We start from the raw sequence: 24,300 nt of genomic DNA, 5'->3' as shown, positions 1-24,300 counted from the left end.
TAATGTTTTTATCCTGAGAACAAAAACAGCTCCTAGTACACAGCAAGATTAGTTAGGAGAGGATGGAGGGTCAGAGGAGGTAGGAAAGAAAGGGGGAGAGTTGTCCTGCAATTCAGTTGAGGTTTTCCTGAATACAAGATACTACCCTAAAAGGACTATTTCTCAAGTCATTGAGAGCTTCTAATCGAAGTGATGAGAATTCTGAAAAGTAATGTTTTTCTTTATATGAGATAATGTTTTACTTTCAGAAAGAGGATAAACTATAAGTTAAGATAGAAGCATATTCCTGCCAAAATAGGTAAGGCAATAAAAATGCAATTCAAAGTCAGTTTTTCACAAGGCAATTTATTGTAACCACCAAAGTCCTGAATTTGGGTTACACCTTTTATTTTGAACATTTCACTCAAGAGAAATCTGAAATACTGGGTCCAAGGGATGGCACATTCCAAATGAATGGAACCTTCCTCTAGCTAAAATAAACAGATTTAGACCATCCAATAAAATCAAAGCCAAGTGTATCTGCACAACTCAAGAATGATACGAATGGATTAGAACCTCTGCTGGTTTATACTTCACCATTTATTACAGACTTTGAGAGTCCTCTCCGTGGCACGATATTAGACTAGGCGTTTCCAAGAGCCAAGCACACAGAGTATTCTCTCTACTCACCTGTTAAAAGACTAAGAAATCTAACACAAAGGTATGAAATGACTAATGACATAACCTAGTCTTTTACAGAGGAGTTCTCTTAAGTGATTCTGGCTCTAGTCATCCTGATCAACCTTGCGCAAGCTTTCCATCTCATCAGTCCTTCTTCCTACATGTGGAATGATTTGCCATAACTAAAATGGAACAGCTGTTGGTTATCTGCTCAGAGTCTTCTTTCATTTCCTGCAAAGGCACCAAAAAACTCTTTGCCTGAATCCCCAAAGGCACATAAGTAGAACTGACTGTTTGAATCCTTTGGCTGGGAAGGTTTTAAATCAGATCTGTTTAGTGAAGGAAACCAAAGGTCAGAAGACCTTACTGATCCAGGAAGAATCCAACTTTTGGTTATAAGTGACCCCATTTCTACTCTTTAAAATTATCTGTTCCTCGGGAGATGCTCCAGGAAAAGGAGCATACACTAAGTTTACGACTCTCTTCCATCTTATTTTCAACAGGCAAATAATAGAACTGAAATTTTTCTCAAGTGTCTAGATTTTTCCTCCTTTGTGAGCAAAGGATATATTATAGTTCAGGTGTTAGAGTGTGTTGGGTTCAATCTCATTTCCTTTCTTCCTTTCTAGAGTTTTTCAGACTCTTCTTAATACTAGAAAAAAGATGGCTCTTCAGTCAACTGTTAGTAAGTTATTGGAGAACATTTATTTAGCACCAGTCTTGCATTTTCTTGTGGGTTATATAGGAGTCATAAAATTCTACCAGTCTGGGGTGCCTGGGTGGCTCAGTCGGTAAAGATACTGCCTTCGGCTGCAGTCATGATCCTGGGGTCCTGAGATTGAGTCCCACTTTGGGCTCCCTGCTCAGTGGGGAGTCTACTTCTCCCTCTCCCTTTGCCCCTCCCCTCTTTCTCTCTCCCTCTCTCTCAAATAAATAAAATAAAATTTAAAAAAATCTACCACTTTCTTTGGCCCAAATCAACCGCTTCTTCGGTTACGCTTCTTACTACACTCAGAATGAATGAGTGAATGAATGAATGAATGAATGAATGAAAATTTGAATACCTGTCTGAAGGAAACCAACTGTTGTTTTTCTGGTTAAAGCTCAGCTAAGACTGGGGTGCTTGGATGGCTCACATGGTTAAGTGTCTGCCTCTGACTCAGGTGATGATCTCCAGGTCCTGGATGACCTGGATCTCCAGGTCATGTCGCGCCTCCAGCTCAGCGGGGGGGTCTCTTCTCCCTCTCCCTCTCTCTCTGCCTTTCCCTGTGTTTGTGCTCTCTCGGTCTCTGTCTCTCAAGTGAATAAATAAAAAAAATCTTTTAAAAAATAAAATGAAACTCGGCTAAGACTATAGAAGTTTAGGGTGACATTAATGTAGTAAAAAGAATCCACAATGTTGTTTTAAATTTTTATTTGCTTATAAAAGAGAATGGAAATGGGTTTGCAAAAAAAAAAAAAAAAAAGTATCTGCATGTACAAAGTAATCCATGTAGATAAAGAGGGCAAGTCTTGGAATACCGCTGGATGAGTCGTTCATCAAGATTGGATCTCTTCGCATCAGAACTGGTGGAAAGTCACTATTTTACATGTAAAGCCACTGAAAATACTAAATCTATTTTTAAAATCACCAAACTCAGAAAGGCTGTATTCTGATACATATTCTTAGACACCAGTGAAACGAGGTACCGAGTGATCTCAGAGCTGGATAGATCAGTTAATCAAGAGGTAGTTTCTCCAATAATATCCATTTTTCTTTTCAGAAAGGCCACAGGAGATAGGGATAAATGGCATAATCTTTGGATCTCTTTAAATTCTTATTCTGCTAGGGCCCCATTTCCTTTGAATACAATCATAGCTGTCTTGATGCATTTTAGGACTTGAGATCATCTAACACAGAAAAGATTCCAGAGTTCAACTTTTTTTTTTTTTTTGCCAATTTTCCTTTGAGCACTCTTCTCTGGAAAAACAAATAATCTGGCATGCCATTAAAATAACAAGGAGAAATAAATCCTGTGGTGTCATAGATGAAGGGGATTTTTTAAAATATAATTTTTTTTTTGCTAATAATACCAATATTAACAACGTCCAAGGAAATTTAGGCTGGTGAGACAAGCCCCCCAAAGGTAGCATACAAACCACATAACAACATTCTTCTTGAATAAGTTTCTCTAAGAGTTCTTGAGGTTGGTCTCCAAATTAGTCCTAGGGCGATCAGATGCCTGAGCCCCACAGTTCCATGGCTTCTAGCTCGTCTTGGACAGGAGTGAATTCCGGTTGATCAGGATGGGGAGCTAGAGAGGAAAAGTGGGGTGGGGACTTGATGGGACCCAGGAACCATAAATTGATATTCTCCCCTCACATGGGTCCATAAGAGACACAGATTTGGTCAATAAATGAGAGAGAAAGCCTGCTTAGGTGGAAAGCACTAGCTCCCATTACCCACCATGCCACTTGTGCCTTCCCCCGTGAGGTTTCAGATGGTTAGCAAAGGAAGGGGCAGACCCGTTACAGCAATGGTTAGAAAACTAGAATCACGGCCAACTGCTTAAATATAGTATGTGTTTTATTTACAAAAGGAACCCTGAATCTCAGCAGAATTATAACAGGAAAATAAATTTTAAAACGGATCTCGTGTTAGAAACCCATCACCCAGGGGACAGTTGGGAAGGGGGGACATTAGAGGGGGACGGAGAGGAGGGTGGTGGGGGAGGGACGTGCCCGTCAATCTTGTGTGGGGACAGGAAAGAGGAGAAGGCACATTTAAACAGTTATTACACACAGAAAAGTTGGGGATAAATTCTTGGTACACAGTCATAGACCGACATCCAGAAAGATCCAGAAGGACACAGAGCTGTCAGTTCCTGTCACGACGGACACTTGTGATCTGGTTAAGTTCCAGTATTATCAGTGTATGTGTCGGGAACAGGGAGGGCAAGAGACGTGTATGTGTCGGGAGCAGGGAGGGAAGCAGGTGAGGCAGGGAAGCAGAGTGCCCATGGTTAGGGGCAGGGGTTGGGGGTGGTGGTGGTGGTCAACAGGACAGTTCTGGATCCGAAGCCAATTGCCCAGGCCCAATGGAGTCAGAGTGGAAGAGCTCCACCTCAGTGCTGGTAATTATTGTAAGGGATCAGATCTTAATAAGGGACAGGGAGATTTGAGAGAACAGGGAGGGAAGAGATGAACAGAGAAAAATACATCAGCAAAACTCTTGACCAGTTCCTCTGGAAAATAAGGTTAAATTTCTCCTAATGCAGAATACTTAAATTCTTTGACTAAGAAGTTTATTGCCCCAAAGCGGTCTCTGAACATCTCTCTTGATGCTTCCAAGAGTGACTATGTCAGAAAATGTCCTATTGCACAACTCGCCGACATGCAGGCTGCAGATGTTTTTAGGAAGCATTATCTTTCACAATCTCAGGCCAGGAGTTAGTAATGCGGCAGGGACAGGCATGGTCACTCTTGTTTTTTCTTAACATTACCTTTGGTCACCGAAAATGGTGGGTATGTGGTGGGCAGAATGTCACCCAAAAGAATCTGAGGGACCCTCCGCATTAGGGAGAAGTCCCAGGTTTGAGGCTTTTCCAAAGCATGAGTGAAATAGGACCACACCACAGCAGTAACCCAGAAAGTTCTAATATGTCCCCCAATGATCAAATATGAGGTCGGAGGCCAAGGTAGTGTGGACAGCCATTTGTAAACAAGGAAGGTTTAATTGTGGTGTTCTTTTCATTTTCCTCTTAAGGTTTTTGCAGGGATAGCCTGCACTTTATAGAAGAGGTCTCTGGATAATTTAAGGTAGTGAAGCATTCAAGTTTGGCTTCCCTCCCATAACTGGTCTACTGTTCATTGCACTCTCATCATTATAGTTCTAATCAAAGCGAAACATTGCTCAAAGCCCATGAAGGGCTGGCACTTACCTCCTACACCGTAGGCAGAACACGAAGAAGGGTCGCAGTATCCAGGCTGGCCAGAAGGACCCTGTGGTCCTGGCACCCCCAAGTGACCAGGTGGACCCCTGGGTCCAGGAGAGCCAGGGGGCCCAGGGCTTCCTGGCCGACTCTCCCCTGAAGGTCCTAAGAAGCACCCACAAAGGAAAACAGTTGGTCTTTGACCATCATAGATAGTTTTGAGACTACCAAGAAGGAAACGAACCCTTAAGAGAAGCCACCTCACATATCCTGACATTTAGGATAAGATGTCTCTCTCTGCGCATTGAGTTTTTACTTCTCAATTGGATTTGCTGGACAAGCACACCCACGTGTGTATGAACACTCCAATGCACACACAAACACACTCAGTCTCAGCCTCATAATCTGTCCTGCTTTCTGGCCTCAGGTAATTGAATTATATTAGCCTGAGTGGGAAAGAAATGATCCCGCAGGAGAAAAAGGCAAAGTCTGAAATCAGACCTAAAATACTGAACCAAAATTTCTTTAGGCTACCTTATACCGACGGAGCACTTAGATTGAGTGAAAAGAGGAGATTGAAATATTTGTGATTTTAGGAAGTCTATCAGGCTGGGTGTTTTAACGCTTACTTTTAGGCCTAGATTACAATAGTGTTTGAAAAGGCATTCTTCAATAAAAAATGAGATTCTTCAACTTTAGTGGAGATGAACTCTTCAACTCTAGTTCTACTGAAAATGAGGAATGAGTGTCGCCTTATATTTGAAAAGCACTGCAGCTCTATGTAGGTTCAGTCCCATTCAGTCTACGCTCACCAACCATCCTTTCTGCGTAACACATGATGCTAGATCAGCCCCTCACACCAGCTCTAATGATAGGGGCATTTATGCTCAAAGTGACTCTTTTCCATTAGGAATCCCTCCTAGGAAAAGTACTTTCCAAAATCATTATTAGGATGGAAAGAAAAAAATGGATAAAGTATTCGATTTGATGTGGCTAAAACCAGATTAAAAATGTCCAACGGGACTGGAAACTTACCATTCTAATAACGAGGATGATAACCCAGAGATCATTGTAAAAGCACACAGTAATATACACAAAACTCAAAACTGACATGAAACTCATCCAGTAAGACGGCCATGGTGGCAGAAACTCTGAGTGTTTCTCAAACATCCACATGTTCCTCTGTATTTGAAGCCTCCCATGTGGTTCAACGGAGACAGAGTGGCTGGTCCCAGCCAGTGAAATAGGCCTCACTGTGATGTAGGTCATTGTCCATTGAGGAAGGTGAAGGCCAATGTGCCTCTTTTATCTTTTTCCTGGAAGCTTTTTGTTCTAACATGGGGAAAAGCCACCTTACCCAAATCAAACTTCGGGGGACTATAAAATAAACCCTTATCGTGTCAATCTATTAAGTGTTTGGGATTGATTTGTTACTACAGCATAACCTAGCATGGCCTAACTCATGAAGCCAATAGGGTCCCAGAATATGCTAGAAGCCTTTGAGGCTTCTGTACTGGGAGGATTGTCACTTAACAATTGGCCTTCCAATAAAATGAATAAGAAAAACAGCCATTTCCATCAGATACGAGATGTAACAAGGCCATTTTTCTCATCGGTGATGCATGTGAATATAAAACGTTAGGATTTTCATCTTGCAGTTTCCTGTTAGGTAGGAAGATTTACCTGCTGGTCCCGGGGGACCTCTTGGACCTTGGGATCCTATGCCTGGATTTCCTTTTTCTCCCTTGATGCCAGTTAGACCTGTTTAAAAAAAAAAAAAAAAACAAAAACAAAAGAAAGAAAAAAAAGAAAGTCTTTAAAAGAAAATCTAGGCAAAATCTTTCAAAAAAAGACCTCTCTGGTAACTATAATGATAGGAGTTGGTTTGGGGTTACGGTTCTCAGGGGACTTTTAAATTAAATTCTGACACTGTGAATTATGTACGACCACATAAGGAAGGCTAGATCTGTAGCCGAACACACTGTTTGTATTTGAGATACTGTAAGTCTATCCACCTTCCTACCGAAGGGGTCTGGCCCGCCAGGATCTGGCCCGTGTCTTTACACGCAGCAGGCCATTGGACATATGCAGTTGGCGCTCCATGGTCACACAATAGAAATCACAAGTGAATGTGGCTAACATTTTCCTTTTGGTCCACCCTGTAATGTATCTGCAAAAGGCATGAATTATAATTAGGCAGCAAAGTTCTGAAGAGCGTGAGTTTCCATTAAAAACTTGGAAGCTTCGGGAAAGCCTGTGTTTGATTTGGCTGATTCAGCCCCATAAAAATCTAAACCTATTCGTGCTTCTTTTCCACTGAGCAGACTCCTTCTTCCAAATCATTTACAGTGCTATTAACAAACTATACGTTTTCACGGGCAAAAAAAGCCCCACAAAATAACAAGGAAACATACACTCTGACACCTCATCATCCTAACAACTATCACAAGACTGCGGGACAGGTGAGAACACGCTCTACTGTGGCCCACCCGTCCCAGAGAGAGTTGCATCAGCCGAGGTGGGGGTGGGGGTGGGGGTTACCCAGGCTCACAACACAGAAGGTCTCTGGTGTCTGTTTTTCATGTACAACAATGCTTTGAAGTAGCAGAATGGCATTGCATCTGCATGTGATTAGACTCACAAAGGAATTATGTGTGAATTGGCAAAGCCTGGAAGGAAACATAAATAAATGACAATAACCAATTTGAGAAGGCACCCCCTCCACCAGGGATTTAAAATGTTTAAAATTACAAGTAACTTCTCTCTCTTCCTAAAGGCGATGTGTATTCACGCCAGACAAACCAAGAGACACAACAAACAAGGACACTTTTCACGTCTTGGTTTATAACTTCCAGAAAGCTAGGCGTTCATGTAATATGGGCTTGGAAAATAGTTGGAAAAATAAAATTAAAAAAGACTGGTGAGCAACTGGTTCTTTTTGCTACATGGCACATAGAACGACTGTCTGTTGATATGAACGCTGGGGTCCGCTGTGTTCCTTGGGTCCACCTTCTGGGGTCAAGGTCTATGTGGCCCCTTTCAAAAAGTCCTCCTGGGGCACCTGGGTGGCTCAGCGGGTTGAGCCTCTGCCTTTGGCTCGGGTCGTGATCTCAGGGTCCTGGGATAGAGCCCCACATCGGGCTCTCTGCTCAGTGGGGAGCCTACTTCCTCCTCTTTCTCTGCCTGTCTCTCTGCCTGTTTGTGATCTCTCTCTGTGTCAAATACATAAAATCTTAAAAAAAATTAAAAAGTCCTCCTTCTTTGTTAGCGGTCCTCAGTGCTTCTCCACTCCCTGCTAGACCTCCCACACACACGCCTATTGTGTGGCCTCGGTGGTATTTTCTGAGCTCACAAGAGCTCAGAAGAGAGAGGAGAGAGCCGGGCACCGAGCACTTGGCCTCCTCTTGTTTTGGGTCTGACTCTTGTCTTAGGAACCCAGAAGGAAGACAGTAATTTCTCAAGAATAAAAATACAATTTCATCTGAGTTTAAAAAGCACCCAACATACTCAGACCAATCAACGTGTAATACTCAACTGTTCACCAAGCTGTTCAGAGAAAAGCACCCTGGGTACACCTACTGGCTATTACCCAATTAGCTACCAGTTTAGCTCTTAGTTTAGTGGCTAATTGGAATAAGCACTTTTCAGCCAGTAGGTGTCCTCTCAGTTGCCAATGTACTTCACCATACTTAGCCTCTTCTTCTGTTTGAATGAGAATCACTTTCCCCACAGGGAACCACTAATTTTTAAAGAGTTAGAACACAATGAAATACACAGATGACTAATGGCAGCCTGCTCGTGATTAAGTGTGTGGTGACTCAGAGGCCTCCCATGACCTTACGGTACTCAAGGATCAACATTCACAGCATGGCTTCTGGATGATTCTCCAAAGTAGGAGATGCTGTCCATGAGGCTGAAGAGGACATGCAGGAAAGTGTTCTTAGGAATAGCTCTCTGGTGAGAGTTTCTTGATTTAGGGCGCCTGGGTGACTCAGTGGGTTAAGCCTCTGCCTTCGGCTCAGGTCATGATCTCAGGGTCCTGGGATTGAGCCCCACATCGGGCTCCCCACTCAGTGGAGAGCCTGCTTTCCCCCTCTTTCTCTCTGCCTGCCTCTCTACCTACTTGTGATCCCTCTCTCTGTCAAATAAATAAATATAAAAAAAAAAAAAGAGTTTCTTGACTTATCCATTGTTTCTTCATTGAGAAAGCAAAAGATGGGGGAGATTGGGCAGTGGGGATTCTGGTTGTTTCAATTTTCTAGTTATGTAGAGAAAAATGAGTGGCATTTGATATTACCTGTATTACAAATCAAGGTAAGAGAGTAAGAGTCTCACAAAAATATTCCAGCCCCTCAAAATGTCTCGAGAAAATTCTAAGGATATAATTATACTAATAGGGAATTAAAAAAAAATAAACATATAGTGAATTTTATCCCCAGGGGTACAGGTCTGTGAATCGCCAGGTTTACACACTTCACAGCACTCACCATAGCACATACCCTCCCCAATGTCCATAACCCCACCCCTCTCTCACAACCTCCCTCCCCCCAGCAACCCTCAGTTTGTTTTGTGAGATTAAGAGTCACTTATGGTTTGTCTCCCTCCCAATCCCATCTTGTTTCATTTATTCTTTTCCTACCCCCCAAACCCCCATGTTGCATCTCCACTTCTTCATATCAGGAGATCATATGATATTTGTCTTTCTCCGATTGACTTATTTTGCTAAGCATGATACCCTCTAGTTCCATCCACATCATCGCAAATGGCAAGATTTCATTTCTTTTGATGGCTGCATAGTATTCCACTGAGTATTTATACCACATCTTCTTTATCCATTCATCTGTTGATGGACATCTAGGTTCTTTCCATAGTTTGGCTATTGTAGACATAGCTGCTATAAACATTTGGGTGCACGTGCCCCTTTGAATCACTACATTTGTATCTTTAGGGCAAATACCCAGAAGTGCAATTGCTGGGTCATAGGGTAGTTCTATTTTCAATATTTTGAGGAACTTCCATGCTATTTTCCAGAGTGGTTGCACCAGCTTGCATTCCCACCAACAGTGTAGGAGGGTTCCCCTTTCTCCGCATCCTCACCAGCATCTGTCATTTCCTGACTTGTTAATTTTAGCCACTAATGAGGAATTTTAGATTTCAGTATCCTTGAAATGAAGATCTGTTCCAACTACTGGTAGGCTAATAGATTAATATCTGTCCATGTATTCACTTAGGTTCCGAGCCAAAGGAAACTTCGTGTCCATGACACCTGAGTTTGGTTGTAAATCTTTTTCTTAGAATGAAAAATCATGTTAAAAATCAATAATTAAGGACCTAAGATGAGGGCTGAGATGAAAGGCCAGGCTTAGAGACCTCACCTCTCTAAAAATAGATCTGCATATATTTTTGAGAAGCCTGTAAGCCATGGTTAAAAGGAAAGAAATCAGATGTCCCAAAATGTCCACCCATCTGTGAGATGTTGGCAGGCGATGAATAGATCTGGGCATAGTCCTTCTTCACAGAAAATATGCCATCATCACCCATAATAAGGGTTTCTCTCATCAATCTCTTCGTGAGGGCTGAAGGTGGAGCCCTTTGGTGTTTAGCTGAAGTCCCCAGAGCCAAGTGCCAATGTTCTCTCCACAAAGGCACTGGGACTCCTGAGTGCACAGGATGCCCCTCCTTCTGGAACACCCATTTCACATTGGATGTCTCCATAAATACCTCTCAGTCTTCAAGACCCAGCCCAGTGCTTCTTGCAACCATAATGAGCAGAAGCATACAGGATTCAAGAGGACTGGGATTATTGATCTGCTTCATGGCTGTATTGCTGACACGCCGAGAGTGTCTTCCACATACTATGAAGCCTACAGATACTTACTTATTTACTCACTGAAGGAATGAATGAGTTCTCTGATTCCATATTGTCCGTGCCTCCTCTGGAACCTACCCATTGCCTTGCTTGTCCTCATGTTCGCCTAGCCTAAGACCACGAGCCTCCTGATGGCAAGGATCATGTCTTCTTTACTGTTAGTGTCGGATCCAAGCCAAACCTCACACATGGTAGGTGGCCCAGTAAGTTCTAGAAACCTAACCGAATGACTGCATGTTTACACCAACATGTAGCTGACTGTTAAAAGCAAGCCTGACCTTTGAAGGATTAACAAACAAAATTCTTTACCCCGGAGCTTTGCTTTTTACTTTCACATGCCTGCCTTGTGGGAACACTGCTTTTTCTAACAAGTTCCTTGTGTGGCAGTTTCAGTGCTAGCGTTTCTTAGCAATGAATATAACCGATCACAATTAAATTTCTGCCATTTCTAAAAACTAAGCATAGCTGATATAAATGAAGCTGTAACTTTTCAAAAATATGATTTTAGATAAGATTAAAATACTTTCAGTTTTTTTTGAGTTATCAAAAATATTTAGGATAATCAGAGAGATTATTATTATTATCCACCCATTCATCTGTTCTTCCTTTTAAAAACATTTCAATAAATCTATTTTTTTGCAAGGTTCTCAGAAATATTGAGTGGAAAGTACAGAGATTTCCCATGTATCTTCTGCCCCTACACCTGCTTCGTCAACATCCCCCAACAGAGAGGTACCTCTGTCATATTCATTCTTTTTTTAAGAGTCTTGTTAGAAACCATTTCAGGGCTCCCTGGTTCTCCCTTACCACAAACCTAACACTGACTCTCCAATATTTTCTTTCTGGTATACAAAGGCAGAGACCTGTTCACTCTAGCTCTTCGTTACATTCCCAGTTCCAGGCATATACTAAGGCACTCAAGAAATACGCGTCAAGCCGATGAATGAATGAATGAAATCCCAAGTTCTATTGTAGACTTTGACAAACCAAGAATGTGGCCAGTGAGTTTATCAGCTAAGTCTAAAAATGACCGCTGTTGATTCCAAAAGCTAGAGGCTTGGGATGCAGGAGCTCATTTTGGCTTCTTAAGAACAAAGGGGGCGGGCACTACTATTAACCCCGAAGGAGGCTGTGATCCCTGCCCTCACCTAGGAAGGAGCACGAGCCACGATTTGATCCCAGACAGCTTGGTGCCAAAGCCCAGACGCTGAATCACTGCACTCCCTGCCTTTTCAGTCCAAGTGGGCAGGAGACTTGTCTTGTTCTTTGCAGTCGAAGCTTCCTGAGCTGCGCGCTGGGTCAGTCTGCACATCTGCTCTGGCCCCAGGCTCAGCAATCAGTCCCGTGGTTATCACATTTTCTCAGCTTACTTCCCTCAGTTGGCATTCTTGCCTTCTACTCCAAGCAAGATTCAGGGTTGACGCTGAGCGGCCCTCTCCGGCTCCTGCTGACTACATGCCCAGGATCTGGCTCTCGGTTGTCCATTTTCTCTTTCCTTTGGCCTGCTGGTCTCTGAATAGAGACATTTTACTCATTTCTCTGCCCTCTGACCACACCAAGCCTTCCACACTGAGGCCTCGTGCTGCTCCATTGAGCTCAGTTAGTCTCTCAGCCCAGACATTTCGAGCAACTCCCAGGATTTATGCCCAGGCAGATATGCAAAGGCTGGGCAATGCTTTCATTGTCACTGCACCAAAAAGTCCCAGAAACAGTGAGACAGGGCTTCGGCTATGTTGTTATATCGTCTGTTACCTAGGAAATGTGGACAATGAATGGCAAGCACAGTCTGCTTTCCATTCAGAATATGTCTGAATGCCTACTGGAAGCAATGTACTAGATAGGTACCTAGGCACAAGGTGGCAGATTCATTGGACATAATTCATGCAATTTCCAGAATCTGCTATTTTCTACATTTTCGGCCTGTAGCATTAGTACCAGCACATGGGACTCCATGTTTTGGCTAAGGTCTCAGCTAAGGGGACAAAGATTGGAAAATACATGATTTTTTTCACACTTGACCTTGGCCAAAAGGCCAAGAAGCGATTATACGTGATTGTTTTTAATGTAAACAAATTTTGCAAACCATGGCCAAGAGATTTTCTTCTTGTTGCCTTTTTGATAAAATAATGGTCCATCCACTTTGACAGGGTAATTCAGGCCTCAGGAAAAGATAAAGCATTCTACACAGTTCAGGCAAAGATAAGTTAATCCAGGGACTTGTTTACATGGTTTGTTTACATGGGTGATGGAGGACTGAGAAGCCAATTAAAAATGATGAGGCAACTTATAAAACAGCAAGAGCAAGAAGTGACTCTCATCTTTAAGAGTATGGGGGCAATGGGAAGAAATGGTGGGACTGGAACCCAGAGCCTAGAACCTTCTGGTAGGATCTAGAAGCAGAGGGAGAGATTTCCAGTTGAAGCAGGAGCTGTGTAAGAGTTGTCACCACAACCAGAATTGCAGGGGAGCCAGGTGTAGGATGAGAGGAGAAATATCTTGACTTCTACCCTATTTGAACCCTGTAATCCTTTTTTTTTTTTCAAGATTTTATTTATTTATTTGACAGAGAGAGGCAGTGACAGAGGGAACACAAGCAGGATGAATGGGAGAGGGAGAAGAGGCTTCCCTCTGAGAAGGAACATGACGACCATGGGGCTCGATATGAAGACCTTGGGTTCATGACCTGAGCTGAAGGCAGATGCATAAGAATTGAGCCACTGAGGTGTCCCTGGAACCCTCTACTCCTTTTAAAAGGCTCCTATTGGCTGAATTTATACAGGAGCAGTGGGGGAAGGGAGCCTGGAGAGGCACTGACGCACAGCTAAAGGAGGGAGAAGCACAGACTGAAAGCAAACTGCCTGGTCCAATCCCAGTATCAGGCTCTGAGCATCAGAGCCAGAAGGACCCCTCCTGCCTGTAGTGAGTCACCTTGTGGCAGGGAAAGGGACAAACGGAGAGTCATCACGCAGTGTGAGAAGAGCTACAACACATGAAAGCACAGAATTGAGGCGTCCGTGGGGAGTCACAGGGGGCTTTTGGATACAGCTGACCCTTGAAGCCAAGTCTTGGAGAGCAGGCGTCGGCCACGCGAAGAAGGGCAGATGCAAGTGCACGTACAGAGGCCGGCAGATGAAAGAGAACTGAGCGTGCCCGGGGGACTCCAAGCAGTTTGGCGGACTCTGGCCGCAGCAGGTGGGGGAGTAAAATAAGAAGCCAGTCTAGATCCGGTCGGGGCACACGAAGGGGTCTGGATACGGCCCTTCCCCCTCGTGTGCGCAGGACCCCTCCAATACCATCCCCCTAATTTTTTGTTTGTAACTTCACCTCCTTTTCTCAAAGAGGAACTCCAAGGTGCTGAAGCCTCAGACCCCTTAAAACATGGAACTGGCCCTGCTGGGTGCTACAAAACAATTCAATTAGTAAAGTGGACTGAGAAATCCGGCAGAGCTCAACTCCACCAATGAACGCTGAGCTAGTCTCCCAGCAAAGCCGAAGGAAACCATGTTGAAGCATTAAATAGGGCTGTCCAGTAGTCAAAGGAACCACTACCAGATCAAGATCAAGACAACAGGATATTTTGGACTTCAGGTTCTTCTATCAGTTAGAGACATGGTAATATTGGCCGGAGGCCCTCTGGTCTTTCGACCACACACATCTAAATTAGATACACTGATATCCGGGCAGTGAGAGTGAGGAAGAAAGTGCAGCAGGGAGAAGGGAAGTGAAAGGGGCAGCATGGGGGCTACAGAGGAAGAAGGGAGAAAAGAGAATGAAGGGGGCACCAACCCCATGTAGCCGTCCACAGGTTGGTCCCACCAGCGAGTGCGTTGCAAACATGAACAGGGATTACATTGGACACCAGGAATCCTGGATTTTTGTCCCCACAGTTTTGCACACTGATGCTATGATCTTACGGGCATAAGAGTAGCAGACCAAATGCTCATCGACCAGTTTCAGCTCCCAAGTTCTGACCGATCCTCCTTCAATATTATTATATTATTTCCAGCATGGGCTGTTAGGAAAATTATTAACAACTGAAAGTTAATAGAAAAATGAGCCAATTTCTCTGGCTTCAAAAATGAACACATCAGGTTTGGCATGAATATTCAACCAGCTAATGATATATAAATTAGAGCTAGGGCTTGTTTTCATTCCTTGCGGAAATGAAAAGTGATATGATGCTCTTGACTCTTGGAAAAGAAGAGAGCTGTGCCAGGGCCTTGGGATGAGGTCAGTGTCTGCAGAGTTTAAAACAAAAGGCATCAGGACCAGCAGTCCTTCATAATGAGCAGGAAGAAAGCACTATTAAGATAAATACATCTTGTATCTAGTTAAACCTAGAACCAATGAAAATTTTAAGAGTTAATGAATATATCTTTTCTATGTATGTTTTTCCCTCAGCTATACAAATGCATTTTGGTATACTTGTTTATTGTACTTACTGCCTTAAATCCTTGTTAAAAAAAATTCACTGAAAATGGTTTACTATAGCCAATATAAACAGCTTTAGTTTTATCATCTAAAATAGTATATGTTATATTTCCATTTTACTTGTTTATGTTCAAGGCCAGAAATTTAGAAAATGGCTGAGTACATTCCTATATTTAAAACAAAGTGTCTTTCTCTGTCTGCCTCTATCAATATTTACATATAGATATTGTAAACACACACACACATGCCTCTATCAATATTTACATATAGAAATTGTAAATACACACACACACACACACACACACAGAGGCATTATAAGCAGGATGTCCCTTGATCTTTTGACCAGACATCTAAATTAGACACACTAAAATGTGAGCACTGAATTGTCCAACGTATTTGCTATTTTATATATATTTCCTACCCAGTCGAAAAATCTTTCCTATTTAAAAATCTCACCCTGTTTTCCTGGCTGAATTTACACAATAATGACTTGAAGAAAACGTTGACTTGTCAAGTTGGCAGTAACTGGCTATTAACAGGATGTCTTCGCGTTGATGTCCTATAGCCACATGGACTTCTGTTTTTTTTTCATGGCTCTAGAGTGAAGGACAAATGGCAGCCAAAAAACTAGCCAAGGAGTAATCAACACCATAAATCACTCATGATTCACGAAATGACTATTGCTCTTCAGGTATTATGAAAAATAAAGGGAAAACCCACATTACGTTTGGTCTCCAGGGAACGTGCAGCCTCACTGCGGAGACAGGAATCACAGAGTGAAATCATCATTAAAAGGCAAGTCAAGAAGGTGAAAGACCCCTCTCCCGTTGCTAAAGGCTTGTTTAAGTAACCTGATGTCCCCACAGCACCCCCTCTCCCCTTGCTGAAGGCTTGATTGTCCCTATAGCCGGATGGCAACACATACCAGGATGTCTATTGTCTATGATCACCCGGTCTGTCAAAAAAAGACAAATGAGAAGTAGAGTGTAACTGGGACTTTCCAGAGTGCTGACCGAAGGAACCACCAGAACGCCCTGACCCCAATGCCCAATCATGCTTGATTCAAAATAATCAATCAGACTACTGTAACCATGCATCTGCTTCTGTAAGCTCGCTTCCTGCCACCCCAACCCTGCCCTATATAATCTGCTCCCCAACTTAGCCCGGCATGCTCAGCCCACAAAGGCTGATGCGTCCACAGGCGCCTGTGTAACCAATAAACCTCTTGCAATTTGCATCCAGTGGAGGCGTGCTGTTTGATTCTTGGGTGCGGCTCCAGGGTCTTTCAAAGGCACCTTCTACCTGGGCGCACACTGGTGACGACCCCGCTCTTGTTCAGGCTTCTTGGTGGGGCAGGGGTTGGGGGGAAGCAGAGATGAAAGGCCCAGCCCCATTCACGGAACTCACAGTGGGGTGGGGGGGGGGGAGACAAAACCAGGACACCAGCAATGACAGCATAATGAGAAACTGCTGCGGTCGACGCCTGCGCTCGGGGAGGGTTTACTCCGTCTGGCTCAGCGGGAGGGGAGCAGGGCAGCAACCACCAATACACCGGCCCGGCCCGACAAACCGCGGGCGGAACGAGTGGTCTGGCAGCGGGGACTCCGGAGATGCGCTCCGAAGGACGAATGAGCCAGAGCACGAAAGAGGATTCTAGGGCGTGGGAAGGGCAGGTGGAAACCCATGCACTGGGACAAGAGCAGGACACAGTGGGAATCCGCACTGGGGGGCGCAGCAAAGGAAAAGCCACGCGTGAAGAACGCGCAGTCGCCCTGCCTCATCGCTCTGCGCCAGACTTGACGCCTGCTCCTGCTTTGCGCCGCGTGTACTTCCTTATTGCGTGGAGTTGGGCGTGGCCAGGGCCACGTGACCTGCTTTAGCCAATGAGATTTTAGAGGCAACAACAGGCACAGAGGCTTGAAATCGGCACCTTGGGTCGCCCTAATTTGTTTCTGCCACCGCCGCGAGGATTACATACTCTAGGAAACTATTAGCCCTTCTAGCCAGGGCCCCAGCAGAGCAGAACTGCCCCTGTTTTCCATAGATCTGTGGTGGAAAAAAAAATATTTATCGTTGTATCCTACTGAGATGTTTGTGGTTTGTTATGCAGCGAAAGCTGACTAATACTGAGAGCACAGAGCGGTTCAATTTGGGTAGAGCAAAAAGTACATACTTGAAGTCAGGCGGAAAATATGAAACGGGACCGAACGAAGATATCTTGCTGAGATAGCATTAACCTTGAGTGGTTATTTCTAGCACGATGCCCTTTACCCCAGACAGGGACTGAAATCCAGTGCAAGAATCTGATCAGATCTACTACACAGGCCCTCCAATTAAGGGTTTCAAAGTAATTTAAGTTATAGATTAGTATATTAGCTTTCATGGCAAGAAAAGAAGACAAAACGGACTATAGCTCTTGCTGACATCTTGAAACAACCTCGTGGAAGACCCTGAGTCAGAAGCACCCAGCTAGACCACTCCTGAATCCCTGACCCAGAAAACCACGGTCGTATAAGTTTTGTTGTTTTAAGTTGCTAAGTTGTAGGGTAACTTGTTATAGAGTAATGAGTCATTAACACATAGAGCTTCTCTTTGCAGCCATGTTGAATGCAAAGACTCAGTTTGTAACAGAGGGGGGGAAAAACCTTACAAAATGGAAGATGATACAACAAAGAAAAAGGAAAAGCATTCCTTTTCAATGCGTTTGGGTTACTATACATTAGGAAAACACAATACATCAAACCTTCAGAGAAAATCTTGTTTCCAATGCACATTCAAATTGGATTTTACCACCTAACTACTGGGTGAGAAAAGAGAAAGCTACTTTTACCTCTCCGGAGTTCATCTCTCAGGAGATGAGATGCAGGGAATGAGGAAAGAAATAAACAAGTCAGCAGGTTTTTAACAGCAGTGAAAAGACTATGTCTCGTGCAAGCCAATGTCAAAGATAATACAACATCACAGGGAAGACTTGCAAATATTTAAGTTTCAACCAGCCAATTATTACAAGAGCCCTGCCAACTCTCTATCTTTAATTAAGTTGATCTGTCCCATAAAGATAATTTTTCCAGGAATAAACCAGGATAAAAGAGACATTGAGAAGTTCCACAGACGCTTAGCATCTAGGCATTCCTGTCTGGCAACTGCTTTGCTTTTATTCTGCATTCGTGACCAAAGTTTTCAGCCAAATGTATCTTCAGTGCCAACAGCTCTTTTCAACCACAGAAATACCAAATGCAAGAACCCAACTTCTCTCTCCCAGCTTCAAATTGACTTGAGACCCAGCCTTCTCAGCCTTGTTGATTCCCAGGTAAGGGGAATGAACCTTAGGGACTCAAGAGTTAGCTTTTGGGTATATGCAACTTCTTGACTCTGAATGCCATTTCTGTGTCTCCAAAGGGGGTTATCGCTGACTCCCAGCAGCCGGAGCGTGGCTGATTCCTTTTCTACCTGTGTTTGCTCTGGTGGGGTGGGAAGGGGGACTTGGTTGTGTTGCATCTCGTCTTCCTTCTCACACCCCCCTTTTCTCATTTCCTGGAACAAAGTCCATCTTCTTCAAATTAACCACAGGACTTAGGACTGATGCAAGAATTGATCCTTAAATCTTGTCTTTCTTTACATTCACTCCTTAGAAATTTGGTCTTCTGTGTCAGGGGAAACTCAAGGGGAATAATTTTCCAACTTCATAAAGTCATTCAAGGATTATATCCTCAGAGAACAATAAAAAATTAATCCAGGCAACAAACAGAGTGGGGCAGCTGTCCTTGCATCAAGCTCTTAATCAAAAACATGAAATCTTCTTGTGATTAAAGATGACATTCCAATGCTGTTATTATTTTTTTTAAGCCTCAATGCTATACTGCATCCCAAATATTTGATTCCACAGAGTAGGTATAAAGTGCTAATGAATGTATAGCAAACAATGCATTCCATTGGGAAAATCCTTGGAATTATACCTCCCAGTCGTTTTCACTCAACTTTCTCTAGGCACTAGCATGCATAAAGACATTACTACTGTCTGTGGGTTGGGGGGAGATAGTCAGTAGTATAAGGCTTTCTGGAGAGAGCCCCAGTAGGGAAAAGAAATATAGTGGAAAACCAAGCGATCTGGTAATCAAGGAGCAGATGTCTGAAAAAGTAGAAGATAAATGTAGTTATTTGCATAATGCTGGTGATGTATTTGCTCTTATGATTTTTACTGTGAACACAACAGACACGAATGCAGAAAGACCCACTGTTGATAAAGCTCAGCTACATCAGCCTGAACTTGTAATGGTTGCACTCTCAGTAATTATTTAATATAAACACATTTTGACTTCTTCATTATGTTTCTAGTATAGTCATGCTGAGAATTTGCATATTGGAATAAACAGTCGAAGTAGAAATTACTTTAGCTTTACTTCTTTACATTACACTAGATGGCAGTCTAGTTGTTTGTTTGTTTTTTTAAATTTTGTGTGAAGGCAGGTTATATGTATTATCTGTGAATTTCATTTCAGAACAGTAAAAGAGATGTAACTTATCTGTGGGAAAGGAGACAATATGTTGACTACTTTTGAGAATCATGGCTTTAGAGTTTCAAGCCCTCTCGCACCTCAGGACCTTTGCATACGTTATTGCTATCTCTGCCTGAAATGTTCTCCTCTGACTCTCTTATTGATCTGCCAAACTCCTAAACTTTCAGGTCTCAGCTAAAATATCACTGACTTGCCAGTGTAAGTCAGAACCCCTTCTACACTTGCATGGCAACATGGTTTTTTTTTCATGGCACTTACAACTAATGTCACACTAAAGGAAACGATTCATTTAGTTTTTGTTAGTGCATTTAATATCTGGGTCCATGCCAGGTACAGGAAACATAGGAAATGTATGTCCTGTTTACCACTATGTCATTAACACCCAGTACGATGCTTGATGTGTAGTAGATGCTCAGTAAGTGCTGGTTAGGGGAATGAATGAAGATACAGAAAGATTAAGTTTTACGATTAAGCAGTCAAGATTACACAGCTAGTAAGTGGCCAAGTTCAGATCCTGACTTCTATAAGATTGATGCCCCAAATGACATCCCAGCCTGCCTCTCAAGTAAGCAGCAGTGCAAACAGTGAAGTTAAATCAGTTTCTCTTCTGAAATATCACAAGGAAAACAAGATTGAATTGCCTTATTCCATGTTTCTCCTCTATTTCCCCTATTGTTAGATGTTATAATATAAGTAGAATTCTGTGGGTGCACCCCAAGCTGCTAGGTCCATGGCCAGCTTCCCTCCAGGTAGTTCCCTTACTTGGGACTCTTCTACAGCCTGGGCACATGCTAAAATTCTAGAAAAACCGTCAAGTGCCAAAATGTATAATCATGGAAAATATTTTTACCACCTTCATATTTATCCAACAAATCACCTCAAAGTTGGTCATTGGCCAGGTCAAGGATGTCCCAAGCCTCTCCCAAACCAGAACACAGCGTGCAGGGAGCTTGCCAATAGTACAACCACATTCCACTGTGATATTCTGGTCAGTTCAGCAGTTGACTTGTTTGTATGAACTGAGCCGTGAATTGTGGTTAGTAGGAGCCATAAGGAAATGGGGTTCACCAGACCCTGCACAGTTCTGGCCTTTCCTATGGCAGTTCCCCACTACACTATGAATTCCAAGGTGGCAACAGACAGAGGGGACAAGCACAGCTATTCTGGAATCACGCAGATGTGGACTTGAATTTTGGTCCCTTATGGTCCAGTGGGGTGAACTGAAAAACTAACTGAGCCTCAGTTTCCTCACTTAAAAACAGAGATAGAGTCCCCTGGGTGGCTCTGTCATTTGAGCATCTGACTCTTGGTTTCTGCTCAGGTCATGATCTTGCGGTCCTGGGATCGAGTCCCACATAGGGCTCTGCTCTCAGTGGGGAGTCTGCTTGAGATTCTCTCTCCCTCTGCCTCTGTCCCTCCTCCTATGCTCACCCATGCTCTCTCTCTTTCTCTCAAATAAATAAATAAATAAAAACTTAAAAAGCAAAATGAAGCTAGGGATTCCTGGGTGGCTCAGTGGGTTAAGCATCTGCCTTCAGCTCAGATCATGATCCCAGGGTCCTGGGATAGAACCCTGTGTATCAGGCTCCCTGCTCAGTGGGGGGCCTGCTTTTCCCTCCCCTACTCCCCTACTTGTACTCTGTCTCTCTCTCTCTGACAAATAAATAAAATCTTTTTAAAAATTAGAAAAAATAGGGGCGCCTGGGTGGCTCAGTGGGTTAAGCCACTGCCTTCGGCTCAGGTCATGATCTGAGGGTCCTGGGATCGAGTCCCGCATCGGGCTCTCTGCTCAGCAGGGAGCCTGCTTCCTTCTCTCTCTCTCTCTCTGCCTGCCTCTCAGTGTACTTGTAATTTCTCTCTGTCAAATAAATAAATAAAATCTTAAAAAGAAAAAAAAATTATAAAAAATAATAAAAAATGGAGCTAATACTGACCTCTGACAGCATTTACTTTCCACACAGCTCACTTCGCGTTCACTCTCCCAATGTGCACATTTAGTAATGTTCCACATTCCTTCCTTATCCAAACCATGTCTTCTATTTTATCCAAAGGAGAGAGTGTGTATATAGGACTGGACACAATATTGGCAGATACATTTAGTGCCTAATAAGTGAAAGCCATAAATAAATAGTACTATCTCACATCCTGTCAACCCAAGAGACTTACGTGAACCTTGCATTCAGTAAATATTTACTGATTTATTGTACAAAATAAATCACATATAAATTCCAGTAAATTATGGATGTATAATCTGATCATGAAAATCTTCAGTTGGATGGCTCCTGTGATCCAATATTTTTTGGAGAATGATGGAAACTGAAGGAGTTGCAGAAACGCTGAAATCAGGAAACTGTCCCAGTTCTTTTCAAGTAAATAAAGAAATTCAGTTTGGCCATCTATAGACCAACCAACTGATTTTTTTTTTTTTTAAAGATTTTGTTCATTTATTTGACAGAGAGAGAGATCACAAGTAGGCAGAGAAGCAGGCAGAGAAAGAGAGGAGGAAGCAGACTCCCTGCTGAGCAGAGAGCCTGATGTAGGGCTTGATCCGAGGATCCTGGGATCATGACTTGAGCCGAAGGCAGAGGCTTTAACCCACTGAGTCACCCAGGCACCCCAACCAACTGATTTTTGACTGGGTTAATAATATATGGTTCAAGACACCAATGTGAAATATGAACATTTCAATAAATGGAATAAGAAAATAGGAGAGTCATCATCCAGGAATAATTATACAAAGTTCAGAATTAGAAACAGAGTTGTCTTCTGGGGTCTAGCTAGAATCACACAAGGCTGTGATTGCAGAGTGAGTTCTGGTCGGAAACGTCAGGACTCAGTTGTTCCAGTCAGGTCAGGGTACCAAAGAGGAATGCTATAGCTTTTGTGAACTTTGGAAGCCAGGATATAGAGCCATTACCTGAAGGCAATGCCGCATTTTGTGGGGACAGACAACTGTAGCCCATGGAAGAAGAGCTTGTCTTTGCTGTACATGAGCCACGTGGTATATATAAGTGGCAAGAAAAAGCAGGTGAGAAATTGGGCTGCATAACCTCTTGCTTATACTTGTGAAGATGGAACCTCTTTACTTCTGGGTGGTAATAATCAGACAAGTCCAAGTTGGAGTTCAAGCCTTAGATGAACAACGTGAACCGCAGGAGTCCTTCAGTTCCTTACATTCTAAGGATTCTGTAATATTGCGATCTATGTGAGAACATGGCGAAACAGCTATTCCCCACAAACTTATGAAAGATACTTGAAGAGGCACCTGGGTGGCTCAGTGGGTTAAGCCTCTGCCTTCGGCTCAGGTCATGATCCCAGAGTCCTGGGATTGAGCCTTGCCTGGGGCTCTCTGCTCCAAGGGGAGCCTGCTTCCTCCTCTCTCTCTGCCTGCCTCTCTGCCTACTTGTGATCTCTGTCTGTCAAGTAAATGAATAAAATCTAAAAAATGACAGATGCTGGTGAGGATGCGGAGAAAGGGGAACCCTCCTACACTGTTGGTGGGAATGCAAGCTGGTGCAGCCACTCTGGAAAACAGCATGGAGGTTCCTCAAAATGTTGAAAATAGAACTGCCCTATGACCCAGCAATTGCACTATTGGGTATTTACCCTAAAGATACAAATGTAGTGATCCAAAGGGACACATGCACCCGAATGTTTATAGCAGCAATGTCCACAATAGCCAAACTATGGAAAGAACCTAGATGTCCATCAACAGATGAATGGATCAAGAAGATGTGGTATATATACACAATGGAATACTATGCAGCCATCAAAAGAAATGAAATCTTGCCATTTGCAACAACATGGATGGAACTAGAGCGTATCATGCTTAGCGAAATAAGTCAAGCAGAGAAAGACAACTATCATATGATCTCCCTGATATGAGGAAGTGGTGATGCAACATGGAGGCTTAAGTGGGTAGAAGAAGAATAAATGAAACAAGATGGGATTGGGAGGGAGACAAACCATAAGTGACTCTTAATCTCACAAAACAAACCGAGGGTTGCCGGGGGGAGGGGGTTTGGGAGAAGGGGGTGGGATTATGGACATTGGGGAGGGTATGTGCTTTGGTGAGTGCTGTGAAGTGTGTAAACCTGGTGATTCACAGACCTGTACCCCTGGGGATAAAAATATATGTTTATAAAAAATAAAAAATTAAAAAAAAAAAAACAAAAAACAAAACAAAAAAAAAATCTAAAAAAAAAAAACAATTTTAAGTTAAAGGAGACAAAGGTTAATGAGAAGGAGGTAGCTAGTCAGATGTAGGCAGAATGCAGTCTTCTGCTGGGTGAGAATGAAAGTCAAGAACAGTCTTTATGTCACGTTGCTGATGGGGCAAGTATTTGGAATTCCTTTTCTGTTCCCCCAAAATGCATATTCTTTGGCTAGTTCAATGATAATGATTGAGTTAATCAATAGTGTGTTTGAACCAAGGTCATAAAATAAAAGGTTGCCCCTCAGCCTTTTGAACAGAGGCAAACCGGAAACCTTAGTAAGGATGAGTAGAATTGCTTTTTGCCTCAGTTTGACAAGTTTGCATGCATAAGACGGCATCACGGTGCAAAATATATTTCTTACTGTACATCCTGTATATGTATTTTTCAAAAAACTTCTGAAAAATTAGGGGTGTCTGGATGGCTCAGTCACTGAAGCATGCAACCCTTGATCTCAGGGCTGTGAGTTCAAGCCCCATGGGGGCAGAGAGCTTATTTAAAAATTTTTGAAAAATTCTAATAGGAAAATCAGATAGAGCCCTTCTAATGAAAAATTAGCAAGCCAATGGAGTGGTGCATTTCTTATAGGAAGACTTACGCGGGACACATAGGAAGAAGAAAGTGAGGTTCACTTACACGCTGGGCCAGAGTACTCAACACTATATTTCTTTTTGCCTAGCTTTTGTAGTTTAGCATTT

General features: G+C 43.0%; 1 protein-coding gene and 1 long non-coding RNA gene across 3 annotated transcripts in view; both read right to left on the bottom strand.

Annotated features, from left to right (window-relative positions):
- Positions 1 to 2,059: 2,059 nt before the first annotated feature.
- The window catches only part of COL14A1 (collagen type XIV alpha 1 chain), a 218,535-nt gene continuing 196,294 nt past the window's right edge, over positions 2,060 to 24,300 (bottom strand). The window contains exons 46-48 of one of the 2 annotated variants that reach the window (XM_004743494.3): positions 6,255 to 6,332; positions 4,581 to 4,736; positions 2,060 to 2,954 (exon numbers count right to left, since the gene is read on the bottom strand). In XM_004743494.3, coding sequence (XP_004743551.2) covers positions 2,875 to 2,954; positions 4,581 to 4,736; positions 6,255 to 6,332 — 314 coding nt within the window. In that variant the 3' untranslated portion in view covers positions 2,060 to 2,874. Of the gene's footprint in view, positions 2,955 to 3,208; positions 3,797 to 4,580; positions 4,737 to 6,254; positions 6,333 to 24,300 lie in introns of those variants that run through there. The other variant, XM_004743496.3, reaches the window with a different exon arrangement.
- Positions 15,293 to 17,182, bottom strand: LOC123391460. The gene is made up of 3 exons (XR_006606152.1): positions 16,174 to 17,182; positions 15,797 to 15,826; positions 15,293 to 15,625 (listed from the first exon to the last, which is right to left on the bottom strand). It is a non-coding gene; the product is annotated as an uncharacterized LOC123391460 (long non-coding RNA).

This window comes from Mustela putorius, unplaced genomic scaffold, assembly GCF_011764305.1.
Source record: "Mustela putorius furo isolate JIRA1106 unplaced genomic scaffold, ASM1176430v1.1 tig00000228_pilon_pilon_pilon, whole genome shotgun sequence".
Taxonomy (NCBI): Eukaryota; Metazoa; Chordata; class Mammalia; order Carnivora; family Mustelidae; genus Mustela; species Mustela putorius.
The sequence above is the reverse complement of the archived record's forward strand: the minus strand, read 5'-3'. Positions and strand labels throughout refer to the sequence as shown.